At 47.9% G+C, this 16351-nt stretch overlaps 1 protein-coding gene across 1 annotated transcript; it reads left to right on the forward strand.

Moving 5' to 3' along the window:
- Nucleotides 1-685: 685 nt before the first annotated feature.
- ARL4C (ADP ribosylation factor like GTPase 4C) lies at nt 686-4766 on the forward strand. The gene has a single exon (XM_033229812.1). The coding sequence runs from the start codon at nt 1231-1233 to the stop codon at nt 1807-1809; it is 579 nt and encodes a 192-aa protein (XP_033085703.1). The 5' UTR covers nt 686-1230; the 3' UTR covers nt 1810-4766.
- Nucleotides 4767-16351: the final 11585 nt, after the last annotated feature.

Raw genomic sequence — 16351 nt, forward strand, 5'->3', positions numbered from 1 at the left:
GGCCTAGCTCCGACCCCTGCCCCAACCGCCGCCACCGGGCAAGAAAGGCTGGGCCTCCAGGGTACCCTGGGCACAGGCCTGGGCTCCGGAGAGCGGCGTTGGCCGGGTGCAGCCCGCTGGAACCCAGGCAGGAGGCGAGCCTGGGCGTCACTAGGGGCAGGGGCCGGGGCCGGCGACTGCCGCGGCGCGAGGGTGGGTGGGGACGCGCCTCTGGATCCAGAGCGCAGGCTGGCGGCTCACCGAGGCCAGCCCCGTCCCGTCCCTTCTGGGGGTTGGAGGCCCCGACCTCGCCGCCCTCACTCCCCAGCGAGGCGCTCTCCGTCACCCTGGCCCGGCCCGCCCCGCCTCGCGCCCCGAGCTGGGACCCCGGGACCCACTCCCTCAGACAGGCTGCGTAGCCCACCGCTGCGGCCCGGCCGGGCAGGGCTCGGGTCCGGGCGGGGGTTCCGGGAGCCGAGAGCTATTTTTGCAAACGCGTCAGCCACTGGGGAGGAAGAGCCGGCTCCGGGCCCATTGTGTCTGCGCCGCGCAGCGCGGCGCGGGATGGGCCGGGGGGTGGCGGCTGGGACGCAGCGAAGCGCGCGAAAACGGCCGGCGGGGCGGGGAGGACCGCGCCTGACCCCCGGCGGCGTGCTGGGCGGGGCCCGGGGCGGGGCGTGGGCGGGTCCTGGGCGGGGCGCGAGGGGGCGGGCCCGGGCGCCCTCCGGCCGCTGCAGGCTGGTGGCTGCTGCGGCGGCGCGGGGACTGCGGGGACTGTGAGGCGGCCGCGCGGACAGCGACTCCCGGGGAAACCCGCGCCCCGGGAGCGGGAACTGGAGCAGGAGCGGCGCCGTCCCAGGCCAGAGGCGAGCGCCGGGCGCTGGGACAGCGGAGAGCCCGGGCGCTGCCGGAGCGCGGGGGCGCGGCCCGAGGAAGCGACCGAGCGAGCCCAGGCCTGGGGAGGGCGCCGGGCGCGAGCCTCCTGCGTCGAACATCCGAGGCGGCTTCGCGGGAGACAAAGCCGCGCGTAGAGAAGCGATGCCCGCCGATCGCGAGTCCGGCCAGCGAGGGCGCGGGAGCCGCGGCGTCTGAGCGCGCCGAGCCGTGCGCCCGGGGGGACGCCGAGCCCGGGGCCGGTGCGGGCGACGGCGGGCGGGGCCCAGGTGCGCCCGGCTGCGTTGGGCCCGTGACTGCTCGGGGGGCGGCGCCCTCCCACCGCAGCCGCAGTGGCCGGCGCCGCAGCCAGGAGCCATGGGCAACATCTCCTCCAACATCTCGGCCTTTCAGTCCCTGCATATCGTCATGTTGGGCTTGGACTCGGCCGGCAAGACCACTGTGCTCTACCGGCTCAAGTTCAACGAGTTCGTGAACACTGTGCCCACCATCGGCTTCAACACCGAGAAGATCAAGCTGAGCAACGGCACGGCCAAGGGCATCAGCTGCCACTTCTGGGACGTGGGCGGCCAGGAGAAGCTGCGGCCGCTGTGGAAGTCCTACAGCCGTTGCACGGACGGCATCATCTACGTGGTGGATTCGGTGGACGTGGACCGGCTGGAGGAGGCCAAGACGGAGCTGCACAAGGTGACCAAGTTCGCCGAGAACCAGGGCACGCCGCTGCTGGTCATCGCCAACAAGCAGGACCTGCCCAAGTCGCTGCCGGTGGCCGAGATCGAGAAGCAGCTGGCGCTGCACGAGCTCATCCCGGCCACCACCTACCACGTCCAGCCGGCGTGCGCCATCATCGGCGAGGGCCTCACCGAGGGCATGGACAAGCTCTATGAGATGATCCTGAAACGCAGGAAATCCCTCAAGCAGAAGAAGAAGCGGTAATGAGCCCGGAGCGACCGGGGAGCGAGCGAGTGCGTCAAGAATGAATGAATGGATGGGTGGATGGATGGATGGATGGATGAATGAGCGAGAATCCGCGCCCGCGAACAAAGACAGCGAACCAAAGCGATGCTTCGAATTTTTAAAACGGAATCTCTGCACCCAAATGCAGGACTGGTGACTTAAGGAGCTGCGAAGGCTGGTTTCCCGGCCTGCTCTCGACCTGCCCCCCACCCCCAGCTCAGGGGACCTTTTGTCTGAACGCCAGAGCTACTGAAAGGGTCGGGAGACGGTGGTGGGGAGTGGAAGTGCCGGTCCTGCTATCCGCCCTCCCAGTCCCAGTTGGAAGGCTCAATTGTTGGAGAGACAAAAGCGATTTCTTCCTACTCCTGCAGGGTCAGAAGTTCAGGCTGCCCCGCCCCCACTGGGGGATCGCACCTGTGAGTTACCTGAGGTATGCATTTCCCAGAACCCTGGGCGTACCCACCTGGGGGGCATGTTGGCTCTTGGGGGACCATCTCTCCTTGCATTCAGGGGCTGTGAAGCTGAGTAATTTTCGGTCACAGGGCAGGCCCCTGTTGAAATTTCATTTGTCCTGCTCTGGGCCCAAAGGAGGTGATGGTTTGGGTCATCAGAGGACTGCCTGGGACGGTGCAGCGGGCACGGAGAGCTGTGCTGGCCTGGCTGGGGATGGCCGCGGAGATGCCCTTTTCCTGGTGCTTTGTGGTGGCTGCAGAAGACCAGTGTTGTTGAGAACTGCTTTTCAGCCTGGAATCAGACATCTTCCAGATGGTTTGGACCCTATCCATGTGTAGGTCATTATCACACAAAGAGACCAATAAAAATTAAAAAAAAAAAAAAAAAAAAAAAAAGACGAACTATTGGAGGTGGTGGCCAATGATGCATTTACTGTTTGCAGGATAGTTAAAGGTGTTTAAAGGGTAAGGCTTTTGGTGTAAATGCTGGATGGGGTGTGTATGTGTGGATATAGGGACCTCCCTCTGTACTGTGTAATCGGCATTAATACCTAGACTCATATGTATGGAATTTTAAATTCTCTTAGCCTACTGATTGGTTTGGATGAGCACACCAGCTGCAGATGTGTGCTGAATTGCAAGATGGTATTTTTTTTTTTAACCAAGGGATGTCTTGTAATACTAACCGTGTGATGATGGGTTTTCAGACATGTTTAAAAAAAAAAAAAAAAACTTTTACAAATGAATACTTACCTTAGAAATATTCACCTTAGGAAAAAAGACTTTGCTCTGCCCTTTTATATTCCTTTACGCTGCAAGTGGCGACATGTTCAGATTTCTAATTTGGTTCATTGTGGCCTATCTGGTTTAAGTATTTCATTAAAAATGTCTCGTTAGAGTATTTGATGTCATGCACCAAAAAAATAAAACCCCACCTTGCAAAAGCTGACCTCGTTGCATGGAATTAAAAGAGAAGGAAAACACAAGGATGAAGTCCTTCTGAATTCATTCTTGTGGGAACTGGCCTTCGGAGCCAGCCAGCACTTTGGGCAAATGCAAACAACAATGAGTGCTTGAGATAAAAGAAAGTGTGACGTCATGGTCACTGGTACTCAGGCACTTCACAGTTTACTTGAAAGAGGCTTTGGAAAATAGATAAAGTGAAAGAAGAATAAATACATATTTTTAATAATGTAATTTTAAAAATCCTTTATAATCAGGACTCAGTCTTGGTTTGCAGAAGCTGTCATTTACCCTGAAACACAGTATCAAAAGGGAAACTTAAAACATACTGTTTGATTTTTTAGTCCCTCTTACAATCCATGTTTTCAGATAGAATTATGACTTACCCCCCACTGTTACACATTTCTTTACAAAGGAGACCTGTAGAAATTGGACATGATCATGCTTGAGCATGTGAGTTAGTCAAATTATGAGGCCATGCCTATTGTCCATTATACACCGAATGTTAATTTAAGAACCAGAGGCAGAAGTTCTGGCTTCCTGTTTGAAACCCAATTCTTATATGAAATTTTTTAAAAGCAGAAACCTAGCAGCCCAGCTGCTTTTTCTCTTTCGTCGGTGTATTTGGTACCCCTCCAATGCTGGTCTTTTTGTAGAAACTCAGTAGAGAAAGTCTAGCTAAGCAGTGTTGAAAAGCCTGCAAGATTTCAGTTTACATATCGACAGCATATTCACTGATTTCTAAATGGGCTGGTCCCATCATCTGAAGATTCTGTATAGAATTATTAAAAAAAAAAATCCATCTTTCTTTATTTTCTTCACTTGCGACAATTTCTTAAGCACTTTGACATTTTGGTAGTTCCACACTATTGAGAGAATAATATATTTATTTTGTGACATTGCAGATGCCAAATACTGTAACCTTCTCGTGATAACAATACTTAGGTTCAACATCACTGTTCAAACCCTGTCATGCTTTAAAACTGATGGGAGATGATTTTGTTTTTTGCATAATCAATACTTAAGGGTGCAATCAACTGTTAGTAATTGTGCAGTAAAGTAAAGCCCTGTGGTGTATCAACTACTAGTTAAGAGTCTCAGTTGATTTCTGTAATGTTTGACCTAATAATAACCCATTTTGTCTCTGACCTAACAGGGGAAGCACAGATCAAATCACCTTGGAGTGGTCACCGGGGGGACAGGGAGCCCCGACCAATGTATCAGTGGGTGATTTATGATGCCTTCTGCCCTTTGGCGAGTGAATGGGTTTCCCATAGGGGAAGCTGGCCTCCCTCCGTGAGCTTTGGAAGTGTTTTCTAATAGACACAGGGAGGCCAGTTTTGTTTCAGAGCAATTATCTTCCCAAATTCTCTGTTCTGGTGTTGGGACTGTGTGCCCTGGTTTCTGTTTTCCTTTCTACTGCTGTAATTCTCTGTCTCATCATCCTCCTTTTTGTTTCCATAGCCTTTTATAATGCATATATGATGCTGTGAACAGAAATAAATTATTTATACAATCAAACGACTGGGGAGATTTTCTGTGGATTTTTTTTTTTTTTGACATTGCTGGTATTCATTCTCTAGGCCTCTGCTGAGTGAGGGGATGGATCACAAGATGGTGTCTGGAGTTCTAATCAGTTCTAGGGCTGTATCAGTCATCTCTGGATTTTTGGTATCAGGGTCTAGGTCTTCCGTGAATGGTGGATCTGGACACTAAAATGCAGGAGTCTATGCATTTGAGACTCGTTCACTTGTGCCTGCCCTTCGGCTGGGTGCCTTCCACTGAGTCATCCCAAATCCTTTAGGAAAATGGCCTCAATGTCTAGCCCTTCCTCAGCACTCTCATTTACTAAAAAGGTCATTAATTGGTAATTACTTCAAAAATGTAATTTTATAAAATTGGAAATAGCCATGTACTAATACAAGAACGCTGTAAGTTACAAAGCTACTCTATCTTGGCTGTGTCTCTCTGCTCAGTACCGGGGCTGAGTCCATGATTTTTGAGTCCAAGGCTTGAGCTCTCTTAAATAGCAGGTGTAGTAAGACCCTCACACTCTGTAGACTCTGCAGAGAAAAGGTCCACTTTCTAGAGAAATATGCGACTGGGCCAGAACCAATAGAACCTTGAATGGGTGCAATGCGTAGCACATGGAGGCACCTGGCAGCTGTTAAGCGACAGGCTTAATTGTTACTAAGTGATGGTTAAGACCCCAGTGGAGTGTGGGGTCTCTTAAGCATGGAGCCCAAAAGAGCCAGCTCTAAATTCTGGCTCAAGTGCCTAGAGCCCTGTGATTTTGCTCAAGTCATTTCCCTCTGAGCCTCAGTTTCTCATGTGTAAAATGGGATCATAATTGTGCCTCAAAGCATTGTTGGGAGGATGCAGCAGGGTAATACAGGTGAAGCGCTCGGCCCCATGCCCTGTACAGAGCAAGTGCTCAATAGCTTTCGATTTGTTGTTATTGGCTGCCAATGACAAGTGGAACGTGTGATAACCTAACCTTCCTGCAGGCCTTTAAGTCAGGTCCTTGCACTCTCCCTTTCAGCCATACTTCTTGGTATCCTCATCCCACTAAAACCTAGGCTGCTGACTCTGGGCTTGGGCCGCAATGGAGTGAAAAACAAGCAACTGGAGACTCTGATCAACCCAGGTGGTCTTCTCCTCCAAAGGTGTGAGAGGCTGAATTAGGTTGCCAGATTCTTGAATTCATTACTTTTCATACATCCCATATCACTAGGCTGTGATCCCCTGAAAGCAGGGAGGAGATCTTCTTTAATTACTGGTGCCTAGCATAGTACTGAGGATATAGCAGTTGCTCAGTAAATATTGGCTGAATGACTTAATTCCTGTCAATTAGTTTCAGTCACAAACTTTAGGCATTCAATAAAATTACTATCTCCTATTAAACATTTAAACGAAAATAGACAAAATGTTATTCTTCCAGATCAGTATTGTGAGATGAATCATTGCTCCAACCAAGCGTGTTGAAACTTACACATTGGTGAACACATTTGTGGGTTTCGAGGTTTTTCTTTAAAAATGAGCATGGCTTGACTTTAGTCATTCACATTGCTGCAGGAACTAATTATTGGGACCTAGATTACATCAAAAGGGCACGGATGCTGTTTCTGAAACCTAAAAAACAGCTGAAAAACCAGTTAGGAACTATTGTGGCTCCCTAGGAGTAAAAATATTGAGAATCATAAGAAGCAAAGACCAAAACCCTTGCTTTATGGGGCAACCTTAATTTAACCTTGATTCAACAAATACATTCTTGGGGAGCTGAGTGACATCTGATACTTAGACAACATCAATCATTTTTTGTTTTCTAGAAAATTAACTGCAAGTGACCCCATCCCTCTGACCACTAGTAACCGAGGAGGTTGATGTTAATCCAAAGCCACTGTCCTGTTCCCCCCAATCTGAACTTTTCCTTCACGGTTTTGATTCTTCATTTGTAAGTTTTTTTTGGTAGACCAGGGACGCCTGGCCTTACTGTTTTGTGTCATTATGCTTGTCTCCAGAGCTTGGGTTCTTGGAACGATCCTGTTACCAGCGTTAACTGTTAGACTGTTTTGATGTCACAGTCGTGTGGTAGCAAAGGAGGGACAAAATTATGTGCATACAACTGATGTGAAGATTAAAGGTTTGACATGAAAAAAGTAAGAAGAGAACAAACGCAGAACTTGACAGTCCTTGATTTAGCAGCTCTCTGGCTGCCCAGCTGAATAACCTCTCTTCTGCTTTGCGTCCTGATGTAGGTCTGATGCCCACAGCTTGGCATTTGCCTGCCAGGAAGGAGTCCGCCATCTCAGTTGATACGCAGGCATTTCTCTTCTCTCCTCATTCGGCTGTCTCGTACATGTTCACTTATCCTTAAAACAGCCCTCTCCTTCTGGCTCTCCCTGGCTCAGCTGAAACTCGTTTAAAATAGATTTTGCACAAGACGTTGGAGGATTTTATACATTTGTTTTGCACCAGTTCTGAACTTAGGCGTGGGGCTGCGTCAGTTTCAGAGGGGAACTTGCAATGTGAGGATTTCTGAGAAAGTAGCCTGTTGTTTCTTCCCCAAGATTAGAAGTGAGAATGAAAGATCTGTGTTACTTACTCCACCTAAGTTTTCAGAATATGCAGTGGCTTTCTTTGAATGGTACCACCTGACATGCAACTCTGGGCATGAACTGCTCCTAATGCAGAATGTAACTGTGACTGCATTCTGCATGGAGCATGGCAGCATGGCATGAAAGACATAACCAAAACAAGCAATTTTTAAAGTTGTTTTTATAGCATGCCTTTTAGAAGGCAAGCGTCTCATTTGCATTTGTTAATTAAAATTACTCTACCATAGTACCATTAAGCACAGCCCGGTTTATAGTCCCTGTTAGTCCTAGATGATCATAGTAATAGCCATGGCAGCCTTTACTGAGTGCTTAGTATATGCTAGGCACCATGCTAAGTGCTTCACATGCTTGATAATTTTTCCTCCCAAAGGCCCCAAGATACCAACTCATTTTATTCGCACTTACAGATGAGGAAACAGAGGTTAAGAGGAGATTAGCTAATGTTCTGCAAGGGTGGAACTAGTTTAAGCCCCAGGTCCCTTCAGCCCAAGGGCTGGGCTCTTGGAGGCTGCACTAACCTGCTGCTCTTAGATCGGGAAGGTTCTGCAGTTTAAAAAATATGGAGCTCTGGGCCAACCATGGTGGCTCACTCCCGTAATCCCAGCACTTTGGGAGGCCGAGGCGGGTGGATCACCTGAGGTCAGGAGTTTGAGACCAGCCTGGCCAACATGGTGAAACCCTGTCTCTACTAAAAATACAAAAAATTAGCCGGGCATTGTGGCAGGCACCTGTAATCCTAGCTACTTAGGAGGCTGAAGCATGAGAATCTCTTGAACCCGGTAGACAGAGTTTACAGTGAGCCGAGATCGTACCACTGAACTCCAGCCTGGGTGACAGAGCAAGATTCTGTCTAAAAAATAATAATAATAAATAAATCTGGTGCACTGGATCTAGGAAGACAAGGATGGAGGGTTTGTGCTGCCAGCCTGTATCACCACCCTCATGCTGACAACAGAAAGGGTGGCCTTCTTCCCCCTCCCCCTTCCCCCACAGCCAGGTCTCTGCCGACGTCCTAGCACTGCACCTTGCTTTCTCTCCTTAGCACATCCCAGTGTCTAGAAGACAATCCCTCTTGTTTCAGATTCTGTCCCTGAATAATTTTGTTTTCAGTTTTCCTTTCAGGAGTGGTTGTCGGGGACGATGCCTACCCTACACAGGGTGGACAGGAAGGAGTGTCAGGTGTCACTGGGTCTGCATTTGGGGATGTGATCTTGAATGAATCACCTGTCTAACTCCTCTCAACCTCAGACCCCTCAAAGACAGGATGAGGCTGAGAATCCCTGTCCTCTCTACCTCTCAGGATTGTTTTAAAGGTAAAATGAAACACTAGACGGAAAAGCACCATGCAAGCTGCAAGGCAAGTCATACACACGGCAGGGATCCATATGATGCTTCGGCTGTGACCCCTTCTCCCCGCTGATGGCAGGATGCCCACTCCTGCTTGTAGGGGAATTCTGCTGGTCTGTTTTTCACACACAGGCCAAATAGCCCTAGTGCTTGCTCTCTCTTCATTTTCACTGATAAGACCCTCAGCTCATGCAGAGTAAACCAAAGGAGACTTCCTAAGGGAAAACATCTCTCCTTGTGAGATTCTGGGCTTGGAATCTTTAGTGGAAGTTTCCAGTAAGTGACTGTGGGGGAAACAAGCCTCCTCTATCTGTGGTTTGCAGAATTCTGATTCTTCTAATGGCTACTCCTGAATGTTTCCATTTCCTTAAACGCTAACTCTCTGTGCAGTTAATTTCAACTGCCTATGCCTCATAACAACTAAAAAAACTACACTTGTGACATTTAAAAGGCATCATGGTAAGCAATGATGATTGCAACAGTTTATTTCATAAATATGTGTTAGAATCCATTACATGAATGAAAATTTGCATTGCTATGTAATTTGAAGTGTGCTGGGATGCTGTGTTTATTGAATAAAAAAGGCTTCCAAAAACAGTATGGACAGCCAATTGTGACACCCACAATATTAGGGAGACTGTGATATAGGCGGAGTGCTTGTCCTCAGAGGGCTGATATTCTGGTAGGTGAGTCAGGCCTAAATGAGCAAGTGAGGTGCTTGACTCCAGTGCAAAGCATCCATCATTTTACCAAAGAGAAAGTCACAAATTTAACCAAACCCACCACTGCAAGCCACACCAGCCTTGGAGTAGAGCCGGAAGCAATGTATGTTCCCAAAGCATATTACTCTGTGGTCCTGGTACCTGCAATGTGAAGAATTCTGCCCCCCTCAAAATCCTTCTCCAACTCTTTCAGAGATTTCCTGGGGCAGGGAGGGATGTTCATTGTACACGTGTCCTCAGCCTCCTCCACTTCCTTTCCTGCCCTAACTCCTCGAGGCAGTTTTGCAGGTTTTTGAGAAGCTAATCATCGTAGTCAGCATGATGGCCCAAACTGCTGATCCCAAACACTGGTGACCCCACATGGGTCCGCCCCATTCTCAATGTCCAGCAGGTATTTCTGGGGCCTGGCTCCTCAGTGTCTGCTCTTGCACATCATAAGGAAGAGTCAAAGAGCCCAGGGATTATCTGAGTGTCTAATGCTGTGCCATCCCAGAATCCCCCTTTTATCTGACACTGGCTCTCTCTCCTGGAGCCTTTCTTGGGTATATCAGCCCACTAGTCCCCTCCATGGAGTTCTTCCCAAGAGATGCCTTAGCTGATTAGAAATCCTGGGATGGATGGGAATCTTGGTGTGGGCCCAGCTCAGGGTTCTAAACCAGGGCTCCATCAACCTCAAGGGAGATGTGTGGTCTGCCTGCAATCTGGTTGCTGTCATAGAGTTAAGAATTTCCTGCAGAAGTATTGAGAATGACCACTTCCCCCTGAAATCCAGGCTGTGTCTTAATTCTGCTCTTCTTGCATTTGGTTGTATAGATAATTGGATGCTGGAATCAGAGATTAAAGGATCTGATGTGGGGTGAAGGCCTCAGAAGGAGATACTGCAGGTAATCTCTACAGATCAATATCTTATCATCTTGCTGGCAGGACCCTGATTTTACTTGGATGGCACCTTCTGTCTCATGGTTATGTATTCAGAAAAGGCTACCCTTCCCCAGCTTTAAGAGAAATTAGTATCAACCATAAAATCAATCATTGCTGTTGCCTGCAATTTGCTTAGGATAGGCCATGTTGCCATTCTGACCTATGAGGATGAAAGGAAAGGCTTTTTGTAGAAGAGAGAGTGGGTGGGCTTTGGAAAAAAAAATTATTTTGGAAAATGAGACACAGAGACCATATGTCTCTCCTTTGCTGCCTCTGAATTTCAGTGAATAAAGATGTGATGCCTGGAGTGACTGCAGCCATCCTGATACCATGAGGAGAGCCAACCCAGACACTAAGGATGGCAGAAAGGAAATATGAAAGGAACGTGGGTCTTAGAAAATGTCATTGAACTGCTGAAATAACCAACCCAGGACTGCCTGAACTCAGGGCTTGGGATTTCAGACACCATCACCAACCCTGATGTTGCAAAAACAACGAGAGCTCCCCACAAGAGCTGCCATGTGAGAGAAGCCTCTCTACCCCCTCTGTGTGTGACAACAGGTCACAAGCAGATGGAAACCTGCCTTGCTTGGCCCAATCTGGAGGAGTGGAAGGACTGACTGCTCCCATCCTGGTTTGACAATTACTGCCAAGGAGCCAAGGATGTTCTGGCCACAAGAGTATAATTCAGAGTAAACAGCTGAGAACGTCATTCGTTGTTAAGCCCTTTACCACCGCTCATTTTCTCAAAAGAAATTATTCTGATAATATTAATTACTGCCATTCATGGAGTGTTTGTTTTATACTAAATGCTGAATTGAGCACTTGACAGTCATCTCATTTAATCCTCTCTGAAGCACTATGAGGTAGGCATATACTTCCTGTCTGCACCAGCTGCCTCCTTTGGATAGACAGACAGACAGACAGACAGATAATCTTGAAAACAAAGGTCAACCACTTTTGGAGTGTCAAGCACTGAGCCAAACACATTAGATGGGCTGTTCTTCTTACCCCTGACAATAAACATCACGGAATCAGGACTAGTTTTATCGTTAGCCTCACTACAGAGATACAGAAACAGGCTTGGAGGTGCTGGGTGCCTTGCCAGGGTCACAGTGCTACTATGCAGAGTGAGGATTTGAACCCAGGCAGTCTGACCTCAGAGCCTGTGCACCTGCTGTGAGGCAGCTCTACAAGGCCCTGAGCTGGAAACTGGCACATGGCAGGTACCCCAGGATATCTGTCTCATGAATGGACTTCTAACTGGTGCAGCGTCCACCACCATTGCAGCTGGGAAAGACTGCACAGGGATCTCTGAACCAGCACCTTTCAAATCTGATGGGCATACTTATTGCCTGCCTGGGGATTCTGCTGCATCCTGCATCCTGCATCCTGAGTTGGTGGGGCTGGGATGTGTCATAAGATTCTGCTTTTCTAGTAAGTTCCCAGTGAGCCTGATGCTGCTGTTCCCTGAATGCAAGCATCAGAGCATTCATTCATTCCTCGGGAGTTGCCAGACCTTGACTTTGTATCATGCCAACCCCTCAGAAGATTTCATGCCTCAGCCATGTTTCTCTGGTCCCTTTAAAGCAGCGGCTGTCAACCATGGGTGACTTTTGTCCTCCAGGTGCAATGGCAATATCCTGAGACACACCCTTGGGTGTCACCACTAAGGGGAGGGGGCTACAGGCATTAGGTGGGTAGAGGCCAGGATGCCACTGAACATCTTACAGTGCCTGGGACAGCCCACCAAACAATGATCTGGCACTGAGGTCGAGGAACCCTGCAGGAAGTCTTTGCACTGGCAGTTCCCTCTCCCTAGGACACTTGTCCCCCAAGGGACTGCCTGGCTCCATCCTTCCTTTCCTTTGGGTCTTTGCTCCAACTTCCCCTTCCAGGCACGGCCTTTCCCAGCGTCATTTTAAATTGTAACTCCCATCCCTCACTGTCTCTCCCCTCCCTGCATCATTTTTCTCTATGGAACATAATTCCACTGACATAATATGCATTTTCCTCAATTATTTGTTCATTGCCTGTCTCTCCTATGTGTTAGTTTCCCACTGCTCCTATAAAAAAATGGCCGCAAACTTAGTGGCCCCAAATAACACAAATGCGTTCTCGCACAGTTCTAGGAATCAGAAGGCCTCAATCCAGGTGTCAGCAGAGGTTGTTCCTTCTGCAGCCCCAAGCGAGAGTGTTCCTCGCCTTCTCCAGCTTCTAAAGGCTGCCCACGTTCCTTGACTCATGGCCTCCCTTTTATTAGGTTGGTGCAAAAGTAACTGGAGTTACTAAAGGTAAAAAATGCAATTACTTTTGCACCAACCTAACATCTTCAAAGCCAGCCGCAAATCTCTTCTGCACCTTCAAATCTCTCTCTGACTCTGGCCTTTCTCTTATAAGAATCCTTATGAAGACATTGGGCCCACCCAAATAATTCAGGGCGAACTCCCCACCTCAAGGTCCTCAGCTTAATCACATCCACAATGTTCTTTTTACCATGTGGGGTAACATATTCACAGGTTTCAGCAATTAGGACACGAGCATTTGGGGGACCATTATTCTGCCCACCACCCCCTCCTAGAATGAAAGCACCACGGAGGCAGAGAGTTTTATCTAACGTGTTGATTTCTAAATCCCCAGAGCCTAGCACAGGGCCTGGTACTTAGCAATACTCATGTATTGGATGATGAATAACCATTGGTTTTCAGAAGATATAAATAGAACATTGGAAGCAACAAAAGACACTCCCACCATTGAAAATATGGCTCAGCTGTAAGAGTCAAACCGTAATGTCGATTTGTTGTGGATGAGTATCGGTATACAAGAAGGAAACTTAAAGAGACAGGCTACTGTCCTGGCCAGAGTTAGAGCTGGACAAAACAGTCAGTGGATCCACATAAGGATGGTGTCCACCCACAAGGCCCAGGCCAGCCAAGAAAGCGTGGAAAACAGGGGACCCCAAGAGACGCTGGCAGCAGAGACCTCACTTTTTCAACAGCCAGTGTGGCCACTGATGGCTGCCATGGCTTTCCTACGTGGGGTGGAAAGCCTGGACAGCGGACACAAATAAATGCCCCCTTGGCAGGTACAACTCTAACTGCAAATTAACCCGCGGACATTTTGGTTTGTGAGTTGGTGTGTTGGTTTCCCAGGGCTGCCATGGCAACGTGCCACAAACAGAAGGGCTTTGGCAACAGAACTGTGTTGTCTCCTAGTTGTGGAGGCTAAAAGCCTGAGACTGGGGTGTCAGCAGGGCTGGTTCCTTCTGAGGCCACCAGGGCGTGTGTTCCAGGCCTCTCCCCCAGCTTCTGGTGGTTTGCTGGTAATCTCTGGTTTTCCTGTTTGCAGCAGCATCACCCCAACCCTCACATGACATTCTCCCTGTGTGCATGTCTCTGTGTCCAAATTTCACTTTTTGTGAGGACATGATCATGTTGGAATAGGGCTCACCTAGTAACCCCATCTAAACTTGATCATCCTCAAAGACCCTATTTCCAAATAAGGTCTCATTCACAGTACGAGGGGTTAAGACGTCAATATCTTTTGCAGGGGATGCCATTCAACCATAACTCATGATTTCTGTGAATTGAGACACCGTGAATCTGAGTCTACAAGTTTGATTAGCTTCAAGACACCAGGAAACCACAAACTATGGGGAAGTCCTCACAGAATGCACTGAGGACAGCTGCCTGTTCACGGATTACACCTGGCCCGGTACCCACTTCCCATTCAGCCTCCTACATTCGCAGGGAGCTTTCATCTTGTTGATATTACATAATGTTTTATAGCTGAGTTTCAGGGTAAAAATCTGTGCTAAAGTGCTACATTGGCTGGGAGTGGTGGCTCACGCCTATAATCCCAGCACTCTGGGAGGCTGAGGCGGGTGGATCACCTGAGGCCAAGAGTTTGAGACCAGCCTGACCAACATGGCAAAACCCTGTCTCTAGTAAAAATACAAAAATTAGCCGGACATGGTCGTGCATGCCTGTAATCCCAGCTACCTAGAAGGCTGAGGCAGGAGAATCATTTGAACCTGGGAGGCAGAGGTTGCAGTGAGCCGAGATCACGCCATTGCACTCCAGCCTGGATGACAGAGCGAGACTCTGTCTGAAAAAAAAAAGAAAAAGCTATCTTGAGATGTAACATATTGGCATAAATATTTGAATGCAGAAAAATAAGCCTGCTATCCCAGGAGTGAGGTAAGTCAAATCCCACAGTGAGGAGATAACTCGGAGATATGAATGTCACCATGCTTAGATGGATTTTTACTTAAAATGAGAAATATGGTATGAATTAACAAAAATGCCAGGAGAGACAGTGTAACCTCAGAGCAGGTGGCAGTTTTGGAATCAGGCCTGTGTACACTCAAACTGTAGCTCAGGTTCATAACTGCTGTGTGACCCAGGGTAATTTTCTTAACTTCTCAGAGTCCACATCCGTAGAAGATGCTAAATAAATGAACAATATTTTCATTCCATTCCTGTCACTTATTAGCTGTGTGACCCTGAGCAAATTGTCTGACACTCACTCAGCCTGTTTCCCTATATTTAAATTGGTGCCTAGGACCTACCTCACAGAGCCGCAGGTACTAAGAATAACCTATCACGAGACACAGATGCTCCTGAAGGAACCGTGTATGTGACATTTGTGACAGCCCCTAAACCTTGGTGGGATGTTAATTCTTCAACAAGATTGGAGGATCTGCTCCAAAAATTAATGCAAGTAAGATTCTACTATTTTATATGGAAATGTTAAAACTAAGACATGGAGATCACTCCTCTTGTTAGTAATGTTAGTGAATATAACATCTTTTTTTTTTTTTTGAGTTGGAGTTTCACTCTTGTTGCCCAGGCTGGAGTGCACTGGCGCAATCTTGGCTCACTGCAACCTCCGCCTCCAGGGTTCAAGCGATTCTCCTGCCTCAGCCCTCCCAAGTAACTGGAATCACAGGCCTGTACCACCTCACCCAGCTAATTTTGTATTCTTAGTAGAGACAGGGTTTCTCCATGTTGTCAGGCTGGTCTCAAACTCCCGACCTCAGGTGATCCGCCCGCCTTGGCCTCCCAAGGTGCTGGGATTACAGGCATGAGCCACCACGCCCGGCCTATAAAATCATTTTGTGAGAAAATCAAGTTAACCCTCATCATGAATTTCTCCCTGTTCAACTCAATAAGATACTCTTCATCTCAAGAGAAACTTTTATAGATGTGGCGATAGAAACCCAGCGTATAAGACAGCCATTACGTTGTCTCTTATACACTTTGCAGAGTGCAAATGTCTCTGCTAAAGGTAGTGATATAAGCAAAAATCATTTACCGTTAGCTAATTTAGCCAATTATGACACAAAAAATACAATCTTCAACAACAAAGACAACCTAATTTAAAAATGGGCAAAGAATTTGAATAGATATGTCTCCAGAGAAGATATACAAATGGCCAATAAACACACGAAAAGATGCTCAACATCATTAGTCATTTCTGGATTGCAGATAAAACCACAGTGAGACACCATTTCACACCCCTGAGGATGGCTATAATTTTAAAATAAAAAACAAAAACCAGGAAACGTTTTCGTACATTACTGATGAGATGTTAGATGGTGCAGCATCTGTGGAAACAATTTGGCCATTCCTCAAAAAAATAAACAGAATTGCCAACAGATTCATCAATCCCTTGCCTAGGTCTCCACCCAAGAGAGTTGAAAGCATGTGTTTACAGAAAAACTCGTGCATGTATGTTCATGGAGCATTATTCATAATTGCCCCAAGGTGGAAACACCCAAATGTCCATCGACTAATGAATGGATTAACAAAATGTGGTATATCTGTACAGCAGAATATTATTCACCCATGTAAAGGAATGAGGCACTGACACACACTACAACATGGATAAACCTAGCAAACATTATGCTAAGTGAAAGAAGCCAGACACAAAAGAACACATAGTGTATGGTGCCATTTATAGGAAATGTCCACAATACAGAGATCAGAGAGACAGA

This window comes from Trachypithecus francoisi, unplaced genomic scaffold (assembly GCF_009764315.1).
Source record: "Trachypithecus francoisi isolate TF-2019V2 unplaced genomic scaffold, Tfra_2.0 Lachesis_group13, whole genome shotgun sequence".
NCBI lineage: Eukaryota > Metazoa > Chordata > Mammalia > Primates > Cercopithecidae > Trachypithecus > Trachypithecus francoisi.